This window comes from Pinus tabuliformis, chromosome 9 (assembly GCF_031772625.1).
Source record: "Pinus tabuliformis cultivar Carrire ecotype Pingquan chromosome 9, CPIR1, whole genome shotgun sequence".
Lineage (NCBI taxonomy): Eukaryota > Viridiplantae > Streptophyta > Pinopsida > Pinales > Pinaceae > Pinus > Pinus tabuliformis.
This window is the reverse complement of record NC_142307.1, coordinates 296,395,091-296,409,014: the sequence shown is the minus strand read 5'-3', so window position 1 is coordinate 296,409,014 and position 13,924 is coordinate 296,395,091. Positions and strand designations below refer to the sequence as shown.

The following is a 13,924-nucleotide window of genomic DNA, read 5'->3' as shown; positions in this document are numbered from 1 at the left end:
CTTCAAGTCATTTTTCACACACACACTCTTATGATCTCTCTTCATTTTGTTTTGGGTTTGATGAAGAAGAGATCTAGAGGGAGTGCCCTAGGATATACGCTGGCCTAATGATGCCCTAATCCACAGTAAAGGGAAGAACCTAATGATGCCCTAACGCTGTCATGAAGTGCCCTAGATTTGGAAGAAAGAGGTTCTTCTTGAAGATCCTATGCTGCCCTAATTTACAGTCAATGAAATAAGCCCTAATCATCGTTATGATGTAGAATCCTTTATGCTGTTATAAAGGCTTGAATGCAGTCTTGGAATTGCAGCAAGGAGAGGCTAAACGTTGGTCTAGAAGAGACCCTATGATGCAGATCTATGAGGCCCTAAATCTATTGTCATAATATGCCCTAGCCGCAAGCTTATGAGGAGATCTACACGCAGAAGAGCGGAGACTTATATATAGCTTAAATAAGTCCCTATACGTTATCCTAAGAAGGAGATCTAGCCATAGTAAATGAGGTCTCTTCACAGCTGAAAGAAAGACCCTAATACGTAATACCTTGTTCCCTAACTACTCGCCTTACTCCTCAACAAAAGAAGGTCCAGATGCAGCTCTATCCCACAACTGAAGGAGGCTCCTATGCACTGCATCAAGGAGGTCTAAACGTTGGTAAAGGAGACCTTATCTATATGCTGTTGAAGTGGCCTAATCCGCAATCCTGTAGGAGACTAAATCACTTTCATGGATGACCAATTCGCTGCCTGAAGAAGCTCCTTCTTAACACTGTCATGGAAAGGTCTTTGGCACAGTTAAGAATGACACCCTGCCACTGTTAGTGCAGCCCTCATTTAGCAACCAAGAAACCTTATACACAACAAGGAAAGAGAATACTCATCCGCAACATAAGATGGCACTTATTCACAGTATGAGGAGGTCTAAAAGGACATCATATAAACTTGGATTGTTGTAGGTGACAGCATGGTGATAAGTCATTGTTACATAGTGAAGGAATGCATCTGCTCTAGATCAGCTTATGTAAACAACTGGGTGTTTGAAAGAGCGGACAACACAATCAAGTCCTTATGATGCTTGGATGCAAGCAAGATAAAGTATTGGAGGCCTTTCTTGTTGTTAGGCTAGGCCACAAGCCATGGCCAACAACAAGGCTATTCTCAGGATTGCCTATCAGATGGACAGAGCTACTATGTTGAGGGTTAGTCAGATAACAAGGATGCAACATGGTGATGGTTGCAGCAGGATGGGGGCAGCAAAGTGATGATGGATGTTGTATGATGAGTGCAGCATAGAAGTCATTGAGTGCGGATCAGCAATGAGTACAACATTGGGTGCAGATCCGTGATAAAGAGCAGCTCAATGATTGGAGCAGCTTAGTGACAGGAGCAGCAACATGAAGTGCATAGCATGGTCATGATAAGTGCAGCATGGTGCAGCACGGAGAGGTGCAGCAAGTGGACAAGATGCAGCTCTATGATAGGTGGAGTCACCTTGGAGAATCAGTTAAATCAACATGTCTTCAACTGATCTCATATAGATATAGAAAGTCAAAGTGTTGACCTCTGTTGTAAATGTACTATATCTCTCTTTGCTAAACTATTGAAGAACATAGAAGAAGAATTTATCAAGGGTTTCCCCACATTGGGGTTTTTCCCTGGCTAGCACCACATCTTGTGTCCTCCTGTCTTGGCTTGTCTTCTGCGATTTATGTTTATGTTCTATCTGTGGTTTACTTTAATGCTGATGTTATTGCTAATCTGGAAAAGATATGGAGTTAACTGTGAAAATTGAAATAAATTGCTCTAAGCATAGAACATACCTAAAATTAACATAATTTGATGGAGCCTCCTCACTCATCAACTTACCATATCCCAGATAAGGTAGTATCTAATGTCTATCTGCTAGAGAAATCATCGAATACAGGATTCCTCAATAATTGAATCCCCCCCTGGTTGTCACAAAGAATTACAATGGTATTCATCACGTGTACAAACAGCTCACTGAAGAGCTTCCACAACCACACAACTTCACACGAGATCATACTTGTAGCTATGTATTTGGTCTCGGTGGTGCTTATAGCAATCGACTTCCGCTTCTTGTCCATATCATTATATCAAAGAAGAATCCAGAGAGAATCAGCACTCATAAGTGCTCTTGAGATCCTCCACCTAGTTAGCATTCGAACAATCATGCAGCTTTATATTTCCAACAGTGTATCTCAATCCATGAGAGATTGTGCCCCGAAGTCATCTCAGAAGATTCTTGGCACCAATCCAGTGAGGCTCAACCAAGTATGAGCTCACCATGCTAACCGCAACACATATATACGGACAGAAGTTCACCAAGAACATCAATGCAAATGAGTTTATGAAACTCAGAGGCATTTCCTAAATCTGGTCCGACATCACCACCATATAACTTCTGAAAGTTAAGATCCTCGAGGTAGTCACGGGCTTGCAGTTTACCATTCCATATCTGGAATCCAACTCCCTCTTACTTTTGCATGTGAGAGGGTCTTCACCTGTCAGAAACAGGTTGTTTCTCAGAAGGTGTCGATATGAGAGGTCTATCATCCACAACCTTCAAAAAATGGTTTGGATCGGCTTCACTTTTAGTGAATCTCAGATTCATCAGACACCTATCAATCCTCTCATATTAGGCCCGGGGTGTTTTACTTCAAGCCATAAAGGGCTTTCTGCCACCTGTACACATGAGATTCCCAATCATGAATCTCAAACCCCTCGGGTTGTTCCAAACCTATGGACCTGCTACATGAGGGGAATGGTCCCCTTCTAATATTTTCCTTCGGTATGTCTCAGACATGTACCTTCATGCTCTTCTTGAATTCAGGTATCCGAGTCACCATCTAACTCACATTGATTTGGGGCCTCATAAAGTAGATCTTAGGTGTTATAGATGAGATATGTCATGATCCCCAATGGACCATCACGCAACTTCACACAAATTTCCAACCCTCAACCCATGAGTAAAAGCATCTTTGAAAATTTCATTTTCAAACACGTACCTTTCCAAGTTTCCATCGATGGATGCCACCCTGTAACCCTTGACTTACATTGCCTAAATGGACACCAGGTTCTTCTTATGGTCAGGTACATAAAAGAGATTTTCTAAATGAATCGAGTTACCATTATTCAATTGAGGGGTAACATTCCCTACACCCTTTTCGGGATAGGTGGCATCAATTCCAAGTATAATCCCACGATTGTTTCCATGTCTACCAAATTAGAGAGGGCACCCTTCTATCTGATGAAGTGCCTTGAAGCACTATAATCGATAAGCCAGATTCCCAAAGAATCTGAAGGAGAGGGCCGATACAAGATAGCGCTTCTTTATCTTATCAGAAACAATATTTGATTCTTCATACCTGGGGTTCCTTGCTTTCTCTGAAGAGTCAGCCATTTCCTTGATGATCTGCATTACCTGTCATTCCTCTGATCATTGAAGATGACCCCGTAATGATTGTTATCATCATCAAGTGATGTGTCCCTGACATTCGGACACTCCTTCGCATAATGGTCGAACTTATTGCAACCAAGGCATTTGTCTTTCCTTCCACCCTTAGATCTGATCTTTCCATTGAAGTGATCTTTAGGTAGGCCATCATAAACTTCTGCTGCCCCATTCTGATAATACTCTCTGCTTCGACTTCACCCTCGGTGAATTTGAAGAGGGATGAGGAATCCATTGATCCTTTTATTCTTTCCCAACTGTCTTCAGTGATTGCTCTTTCACTCTTTCTTGGGCTTTGTCTTCACCTCAACTTTGATACCATGTTAAGTTTAGGTATGTTCTATGCTTAGAGCAATTTATTTCAATTTTCATAGTTAGCTCAATATCTTTTCTAGATTAGCAATCACATCAGCATCAAAGTAAACTGCAGATAGAGAATAAACATAAATCGTAGAAGACAAGCCAAGATGAGGACACAAGATGTGGCGCTAGCCACGAACAAACCCCAATGTGGGGAACCCTTGATCAATTCTTCTTATATGATCTTCAATGGTTCAGCAGAGAGAAAGAGATAGTACATTTACAACAGAAGTCAACACTTTGACTTTCTAGATAAGAGAATAGATCATCTCTACATGAGATTAGTTGAAGACATGCTTCTTCAACTAATTCTCCAAGGTGACTCCTTCACCTATCATTGTGTTGCATCTCGTCCATGTGTTGCACCTCACCATGCTGCACCATGTTGCACTCATAATCATAGTGCTGGAACTAATGACCATGTTATACACTTCATGTTGTTGCTCCTGTCACTATGCTTCTCCAATCACTGGGTTGTTCTCATCACGGATCTGCACTCTATGTTGCACTCATCATCACTGCATTCAGTCATGTAGCTGCATCATACATAGTGCTGCACCTTTTTTATATTATGTTGCATTGCTACCCATCACGGTATGCTGATAGCACAATGTTGTACTAGCTGTTGTCCAATAATATGTCCAGCTACACCAACATACCCAAATAGTCCAATTAGACCATGTTGTCATTTGTTTTCACAGCTGTTTGTTGCACACCTGGTTAGGTCACTTGCAGCAGCCCTAGTTTCATCCCACAGTCAATAAACTAACCCTTTAAGGGCTGCGGCATACCCTCATAGGTCTTCTCCTCACCCACGTTGCTTGCTTCGGTTGTTGTCCACCCTTGACAAACCTCACACAGCCTCTAGTTGTGTGCTATGACCTGCAGCCTAGCATAACAGATTGTTGTAGCAACAGACCTCCGAAAATGTGCCAAAATAACTTCCAAACACCAACGTGTTTGACCCTTAGGAACTCGACCTAACAGTCAGCCTTCTCGGCCCTCTTCACAGCAAACTCAGATCCTGATTATATCATTGTTCCAACCCTAAGACTATCTGCACTTACCTCAGCCACTCAGCCTCCTGTAGCAAACTTCGGATCCCTGTTTTCCCACGCTGTCCAGACTCTAGGTTGCTACGGATAGGGTATATCCATATCACCCTTAGGTAGGGCAGCTTAGGGCCACCTCTAGTTGTTGGTTAGGGCATTCCCTTTGCTGCAGATTAGGGCTCGCTTTAGCTGCATATTAGGGCTCTTCTAGCTGCAGATTAGGGACTCTTCTAGCTACGGATTAGGGCTCCCTTTAGCTGCGGATTAGGGTTCTTCTAGTTGCAGATTAGGGCCTCTTCTAACTGTGGATTAGGGCTTCCTTTAGATGTGGATTAGGGCTCTTCTAGATTAGAGATGACCCTTCTTTAGGGTTGCATAAAAGGTATCTCCTCTAGACCTCCTCTTCCACCAAAAACCCAAAACAAGTGGAGAGTGAGATCACAAGAGATGAGTTGTTAAATGAATTGAAGTCCTTTATTTATACTAAAACGTTGAGCACAAGTGGGGTTTATTTGGTTGTTGGCCGACCTTGACAAATTGTCCCATAACACTAATAAATTCATATCTCCATGAAGTCTTATCGAAATCGGATGATCTTTAGATCAATCCTACACCTCTCGATGAGAGGGATCCAGGAAAAATATCAACTGCCATAAATAAGATGACCCACATGGAGTTTGGCCCTAGTTGGCAATTTTAACAAAGATCAATTTCATTGAGCCATCATAGGACCATGAGCTACTGGAGAGTGATTTTTCCACAAATACCATGAGCTTCATATTTTGAGCTTTGAGCTTCAAAGTAATTCGAGCTACACTATAATTCGAGCTTTGAGCTTCAATAACATAGAAAAGCGAGTGCGATATTCAAATAAAATATTGTCCTCATAAACGACGCATGCCACTTATAGTATAAAGTGAGTATGCGATGTTCAGCCGTGACACTTTGCATTGAACCTTCACATTCAGCCATACGATTTATGCCATAGAGAAATTTGTATCATAATCAAACCACGCAAGTAGATCTTCACATTACTATTGAGAATTTATCCGAATCATAATCAAACAATAGAATTTATGCCCAAAATCTTGTTTAATCCACAAAAGCTATAGCAATTCTTCAATAATAGTCACAAAGATGTATCAATCTTTAATATAAATGCCAACAGTGCGATCTTCAGGCCTCCTTGTACAAACCTCCAACTCTGATACCATGTGGGAGAAATGGGAAGTTTGAAAGTTAAATTCAAATTCTCCTTTCTTGATAATTACTTGTGAATTTGTCGGCACTATCTTATTATGTTTTTCTTCTTTCATCAAGCAATTACCAAATGTAAAAACATGAAAATCACAAGAATAGGAGATATCGGCTCGAAGCGAAGGCAAAACCCCTCCAAGGAGAAAACCCAAAAAATTCTCTTCTTATAGAATCAGATCAAAGTGAGACATCCAAGACCCATGACCACAGAAAACTTCACCATCTAGATTGTAAGTCAAACCCTCCTTTAGCACAACAAATCCATCATCAAGCGACCAACAACAAGAGATGTATCAAGGCAGAACTTCCACAAACTTTAAGCTCAAGAAGAAACTCCTTCTCTCATACTGACCCTCCTCTTCATCTCTGTCCTTTCTACAATATTTCAAACCAAAATCATCCAAGTGTGTTTGTGCAAATGAGCTCCATCTTCCCTCTATTTATACAGTTCAGAGGGATGTGAATAGACATGTCCATTGGGGCAGAGTTGACTTGACAAATAGGCCGATTTCGCACCTAGAGGGGGGTTTTTGATCCAAAATTACATATTTAAAAATTATTTTCCTTTTTCTTTACAATAGGTCTAAATAGGACTTTGACACTTTGACTCAAAAACCTAGAAGCATGAAGAACATGCTTGTCTAGAAGAACAATAATAATTTTTTCCTTTTCTTTTGCTTTTTACATAAAATACATAATAGTATAAATTATGAAGACCAAAACTAATTACATTTTCCAACACTGAGAAATACTAGCACACACAAAAAAAATATGACACCGTTGTTTTTGGACAAAAGTCCCCAAAAAAACCCAATGCGGGAAAACCAAAGGCAGTTGTTGAGGGTTTGTATTTTATTATTTGTAACAGAAATTTTGAGTACAATAAAATGTCACCAAATTGGCAATTTATCCAAGAGAAAAACTGGCAAACATACTGAGGGAAATTTTACCCTTACTCCAGCAATCCCGGCACCTGACTTCTTGAAATATGTAACTAGGTTCAGTCTTCATAATGACATGTAATCATAATTTTATGTATTTGTTGTAATGAGAAAAATAAATTTATTACTGTCATTCTTGAGGCATGGGTTTCATGCTCAAGGGAAATTTATTTTTAGGTCAAGCACTCATTGAGTGCCTCTAGGGCTTGTCATTTAGTCTGAAAATCAATTGAATCATTGTCATGTATGGAAGACCCTTTTGGGCATGTTGCATATTGTAAAGAAAAATTATTTGAGTCAAAAATAGAGTCAAAGTCCCTCCAAGACCTAGTCAATGTGCAAACAATAAGTCGGCCTTCACAAGAGACAAGTCGACCTTAGAACAGTGTCATGCCAGCCTAGAAGATGTAACAAGAATATTATATATATAGGGCTCGACCTCATTTGCAAAGGACATCAATCAAGTTCGTAGAAGCACAAGAAGAGAAAAGGAGACCTAGCGAAGGAAGGAGGATCTAAGGAAGAGGAAAGTGAAGGTTTTAAGGATAGTTTTTGGGTCATTCACCTCACACATGCGAAATATTTAGGGCTACCTTCTGCTGCAGAAGTACTGAATTACAGTCACACAAGGAAGCCGAGATTTGTCTCAAGAAGTCTCCATTGCAAGTTGAGTTCCATAGGAGAAGAAGCCATCCCTAGCGAAGGTCAAAAAGAGGGTAAAACACCTTATTCTTCCACATGCGTAGAAACTAGGGTTTCTAACTTTCTACAGTAGTCGAAAATTGCAGTCCCAGTTGCAGGTTAGAAGTTGAGGTCAAAACAGAGAGTTGCAGCAGTTGTGAAGCTGGATTGACTTGGGTTGACTTTTCTAGAAGAAATTTCTTCAAAGGAGTTTGACTTGGTATTGGAGGGGTTTCTGGTCAAGGGTCATAGGACTTGGAATTCCTCATTTGAGGTTCTATAAGAGAATAATTCTTGTGAGTTTTCCCCTCAGGAGGAGAGGTTTTGGCCCTGGTTGATAGCCTATATCTTGTGTCCACTTGTCTCATTGGTCTTTATGATTTTGGTAGTTGTTTGATGATAAGAGCACTAATTATAATCAAGTGAAAGAGACACTAATTAAGTTAAGTAAAAACACATCACAAGCAATTATCAAGAAGAAAAATAATCTAATCTGTTGCCCCTAGATTTCTCAACATGACTGCCTCTGAAAAAATAGCCATCTAGACCCTTTGCACATGCCCCGCATCACCTCTACACAGACCCTCACATGCTCAGCCCGGAACTGCTTCCAATCAAGTTGTCTTGCCTGTTGCTGATTGGGAAAATGCTTCTTCGACACTCTAGAAAATATTCCCGACCTCTGGAATTGAAAATGACCTTCCCTTCAGCCAAGTCAAATTGCCTTCTTGAGGGAGATAAATTTCGGCCTCATCTTTCTGTCTCTCTGAAACTGGAAATCTTTCCTTCGGATAATGTTCATTGTTGACCTCTTCTGCCACCTGCTACTCGATCTACTGGCTTGACTTCTCCTGCTGAATTACCTGACTAGAAAATCGAACTGCCCAAACCACTAAGTATTAACACTGGTGTGTTCTCCATCTACCCATTGACTTCTTATAATCTCCTGTTGGGACTCCAATGGCCAAGATTAAACTTAATCGATGGCTAAGATCATCTCCAAGTTGATCCATGTGAGTTTCTAGATAATTCACACCTTTTTCAATTAATTACTATTAATTAACCATCTGTTGGGCCTCACAATGGTCCCTATTTTCACTCCATTATTCACCAATATCTTCACATTTTACCTTCATGTCATCTCCATTCCACCTCCACATCATTACATTTACCTCATTATTGGGTTATAGCAATGCTTTTCCAAAGTTTATTAATTCTTAGCATTTTTAAGTGAATTTATGGCTAAACTTTAGAAAATAATATACTTATACTTATACCTAACAATTAGAATGAGTTTGTTGACATGTGTAGGTACAAAGGAAGCTTCCAGGGCATCTTTATGTGGCCTTGAATGATCAAATTCGAATTTGATAAGATAAGCCTCATGGAAAAGATCATGGAGAAGATCATGGACCTCATGGAGGAGATCATGGAGGATAGGGTTATGTGTCTAGATGGTTGAGAAATGTATGGAACTAAAAGAGAGATTAGTGGATCATCATTATGAGTTTGTTATCCCATCTCATTGTATAAATAGGAGTACCTCCTCCATTCCAAGGGGAGGATTCTTAGAGCATTGTATCCAACTTATGATGGAATAGAATAAAGCTTCATTTTTCATATATTTCCATTATGTAGTTTTAGGTATAAATTGTGTTAATGTAGGATATGAATTTATGGAATTTATGTAGTTTTAGATATAAGTTTCCTTAATGTAGTATATGGAATAATTTGTCTTGTTCTTAAGAGAATTGAGCTCACTCTAAAAGGATGAGAGAAACATGTTATTTCATATTAGATTTTATTTCATTCAATTGCTTAGATGTTTGAGGATTTGATTGGTGAATGAGTTTTGAATTAAAATCTTATCAGCATATGAGGGAACAACCAAGGGTCTAAGTTAGGGTCTCCCTCTATTTGATTTGCATGATAATTGAAATTCATTCTTTTGCTTTTAATTCAAGTTATTTCATTTCTTATGCTTATGAATGAATCTTAGTTTAAGTTTGGATCAGTATATGAGGGGACAATCAAGAGACTAAGTTAGTCTCTCTCTCTATTTGAATCTAAACAACAATTAAAGTTCATTCTCTTGTTTTCATTTCAAGTTTCTAGTTTTATGTAATCAATGATTTCTCTATGATACTGTAGGGAAGGACAACCAGGACCTCCTTAGTTAGGAGCCTCTTCCCTTGCATATTATATTGAATCGTAAATAATTTAGCTAGACATAGAGTTAGTTGCCTACTCCTGCATATATATTGTTGGCACCATCACAAGCTTACGAGTTTCCCTGGTCGATAATTTAATGCAGCAATTTAAGCCCAATAAATTGCCCAACATTTTGGCGCCATTGCCGGGGATGGTGCTAAGGGATTAGGCATTAGAATTTAATTCAGTGTTTATTTTTCTTTAGATAAAATAACTTGTGAGACCTGGTGACAGCAGGATCTTCATAAGGGAATTCATGTTTGAGTTTTTTGATGATTTAGTGTTTAGCTAGTTTTAAATTTTGTCTTTTCAAAAACACCCCCCCGCATGAATAAAAACAAATCAAGTGATCAGTATCCTCTCTTCCTGCGCTTCGTGCGATCAGGAAGATCAGAAAGTCTATTGATTTTGTTCAAATAAACATACTCTTGCTGGAGAACTAATTTGCAAAAAGATAATAAAGAATTTTGTGAATGAAAAAACATCTTTAAATTTTTAGATGAAATTTAGTTTTTTAATATTAGATTTAAAAAATAAAAAATAAAACATTTAGTTTTTTAGTTTTAGATTTTAAAAAATAAAAATTTAAGTTTTTAATTTTAGATTTAAAAAAAAAAAAATTCCACAAAATAATAATACTATATGTATCATAACGTATATTATTATTATTAAAAAAACTAACCATTTTGTTTTTTTAGATATTAAAAAATTTTAACCATTTTCTTTTGTGTTAAAAAAAAAAAAAAACTTTGTTTTTTCTTTTTCCTTGTTTTTTAGATATTTAAAAAAAATGCAAACCATTAAAAAAAAAAAAAAAAAAACTTTTTTCCAATGTTTTACTCTGGATTGCATCCATTTTAACAGATTTTCCAGTGTTTTACTCTGGATTTGGCCTGCCAAGAATAGTGCATTTTTTGTTGCCCAGCATAATCTCTCTCAAAGAAAGAAGAACTGAAAAATAAAATACCCTAACCCAATTCTTTAGCAGTATCAATGTTTCCAATTTTTGTGAATGCCTTCAAACTTTTCTATAAGATTATGTTTCAAGCAGAACGGCTATTTGATTTTCAAGTGGAGCTTTGCACTTTATTGTTCATCATGGCATTGGGGCATTGATGAAAGACACCATTTGGAAATTGATGCTATATGCAGGTTGAAAGGCAAAGTGGCCATAATAACAGGCGGAGCAAGAGGAATCGGGGCAGCCACTGCAAGAATATTTGCAGAGAACGGAGCAAAGGTGATTGTGGCAGACATCTTGGACGATTTGGGAACAAAACTGTGCCAAGAAACCATTCCCTCTGCCATTTACATTCACTGTGATGTCTCCAAAGAAGATGACGTGGCAGCAGCAGTGGACGAGGCACTCAACGCATACGGCCGCCTTGACATAATGTTCAACAATGCAGGCATCCTGGGCCCCACTGGAAGCATCCTAGAGCTGAACATGGACAAGGTTAACGCCGTAATGGGGGTGAACCTGAAAGGGGTCCTCCACGGCATCAAACACGCAGCAAGGGCGATGGTGGCATCCAAGATCAAGGGATCAATTCTCTGCACTTCGAGCTCGGCGGCCCTGATGGGAGGCCTGGCGCCCCATGTTTATACCCTTACCAAGGATGCCATTGTAGGGCTGGTGAAGAGCTCGGCCTGTGAATTGGGCGAGTATGGGATCCGTGTGAACTGCATATCTCCCCATGGCGTCCCATCCGAGATGTTGGTGGCGTCTTACAGGAAGATTATCGGAGATCACATAACTGCAAAGGAGGTGAGTGAGATTGTTGCTTTGGGTGGAAGTCTGTTGCAGGGGAGAAGCGCTACGGTCGATGACAGTGCTCTGGCAGCTCTGTTTCTGGCCAGTGAAGAAGGTGGGTTCATCAGCGGTCATAATTTGGTGGTGGATGGTGGCTTCACTTCTGCTTGCAGGAACATGCGTTTGATATACCACAGACAGTTCGACCACTGTTGATTTCTATATTTAATCATCCCTGTAGATTGTGTTTTCTCATTGAATCATAATGGCGGTATTTATAAAAATGTTACAGAAGAAAAATCAGTTACTAGAAATGACTGGAACCGGAGATAGCAGGTAGCCGCGATTGAGATATTGATGAAGTTGTTGTTCTAGAGAATTATCTGCAGATACTCAAGATTTCGGCAGCATGGTATAATGACAAATACATATCCACGTGGGAGAATGCAGATAAAGGCGATAATGATACTCTTCGATTCTAACAAAGATACTGGAGAAATCATAGGAAATGCATTGATGATCGAGGTGCGTTGTAAGCCGATCACGACCAATGTGGCGAAGGCGCCAGACCTGCGCCCTCCGATGTGAACATCACTGCCGTTATGATCAAGGGCGGTTGCAAGATCTTCGCCACCATGATCTCCACCACCGGCGTCGCCAAGACCTTCGAGGACGCCGTCCAGGGCGGGTTGACCGTTGCCCATCTACGGTCCACTTGCTGAAGGGAACAAAGAAAGACTTTAGCACTGCAATACTTGAGCGTAATTCGGTTAGTTGTGGATGAAGCCATAAATGATGATAATTCGGTTGTGGCTCTTAATTTGAAAACAATGGAAACATTGCAGCTTTTCCCGGGTGATACCATTCTTGTTAAGGGTAAAAAGAGAAAGGATACAGTTTGCATTGTTCTGGCTGATGATACCTGTGAAGAGCATAAGATCAGAATGAACTTAATTGTTTCTCCCACAGGCCTTGGATTAGATCCACAATTTCCTTACTTTAAATTTCTCTGGGAATTGGTATACAGGAAATTTAACAGGGCATTCATTGTTAACTTCACATCGGCCAAGATGGTGTGGAATGAGTATGCGGAGAAGATGCAACAACGCCAACAATATCGCAACCTCTGGCACATAGATCTCTTGAGCACAATCACAGCGGATACACCCTACTGCTGCTTCTCATTATTTTGTGGACCATGTGCCTCTTATTTACTGCGGAAGCGAGCACTATACAATGACATGTCAAGATATGTTTGCTGTGCTGGTTACATGCCCTGCAGTGGTAGTTGTGGTGAAAGCCGGTGTCCTGAGTTTTGTCTGTGCACAGAGGTTTTCTGCTGCTTTGGAAATTCTGTTGCTTCTACTCGGTTCCTTTTGCAAAATGAATTCAATATCCAGACAACTAAATGTGACAATTGCATCATTGGCTTCATGTTTGTTCTCCAACAGTTGGCTTGTATCTTCTCTATTATTGCATGTATTGTTGGCGGTGATGAACTTCAAGCTGCCTCAAATTTGTTAAATTGTTTGTCAGATGGTGTTTACTGCACGGTTTGTGCATGCATGCAGACACAACACAAAGTTGAACTGGACAAGCGTGATGGCAAGTTTGGACCAGTTGAAAGGGTAATGCAAGCACCTGGTATGCAGCAGATGTCTCGCATTGACCAGAATATCCCACCAACTGTTGGATATGCGCCCTATCCTGCCCAGCCTCCATATGGTCAGCCAGCATATCCACAGCCATATGGTTACCCAACACAAAGTTATCCCCCTCAAGGATATCCTTCTTCGGGATACCCTCCTTCTGGATACCCTCCAGCAGGCTATCAAAAATAGAGTTAGGAAACTGAATATGAATATTTTTTCTTTTGGCTGAGCAGGAATGGTGGCTTTTTGTAAGAATCGTATGTGTGGTTCAGCCAAAGGAATATGGTTAGGAACTAATGGTGAAATACAGAGTTTTGAAGCTAACACGGAAGCAGTGTCTTTTGAGAGCCTTTTCATTCAAGATCCAGAGGAACTGAGCACATCATCAGGTGGAGGTGCATCTTTTTTTGCGGTTGTGATGCTTGCTACATAATTGGTCAGTGTATATAGAAAGAGTGCCAAATGTACAAGTCCTAAGAGAGCCCAAGAACATGATCAGAACACTGTAGCAGAGAAAAATGGTCCTACAGATGATGGTCATTCCA

At 39.9% G+C, this 13,924-nt stretch overlaps 1 protein-coding gene and 1 pseudogene across 1 annotated transcript; both read left to right on the top strand.

Moving 5' to 3' along the window:
- The first annotated feature begins 1,136 nt into the window (after positions 1–1,136).
- Positions 1,137–11,943, top strand: LOC149148372 (short-chain dehydrogenase reductase ATA1 pseudogene; annotated as a pseudogene).
- A 756-nt stretch (positions 11,944–12,699) lies between these two features.
- Positions 12,700–13,667, top strand: LOC149148371 (uncharacterized). Its single transcript, XM_089438809.1, has one exon. It carries the CDS (start codon positions 12,798–12,800, stop codon positions 13,566–13,568), a length of 771 nt encoding a protein of 256 aa, XP_089294935.1. The 5' UTR covers positions 12,700–12,797; the 3' UTR covers positions 13,569–13,667.
- Positions 13,668–13,924: the final 257 nt, after the last annotated feature.

Coding starts and splice junctions, on each gene's coding strand:
- LOC149148371 (XM_089438809.1), top strand. CDS start 12,798: ATGGTGTGGAATGAGTATGCGGAGAAGATGCAACAACGCCAACAATAT.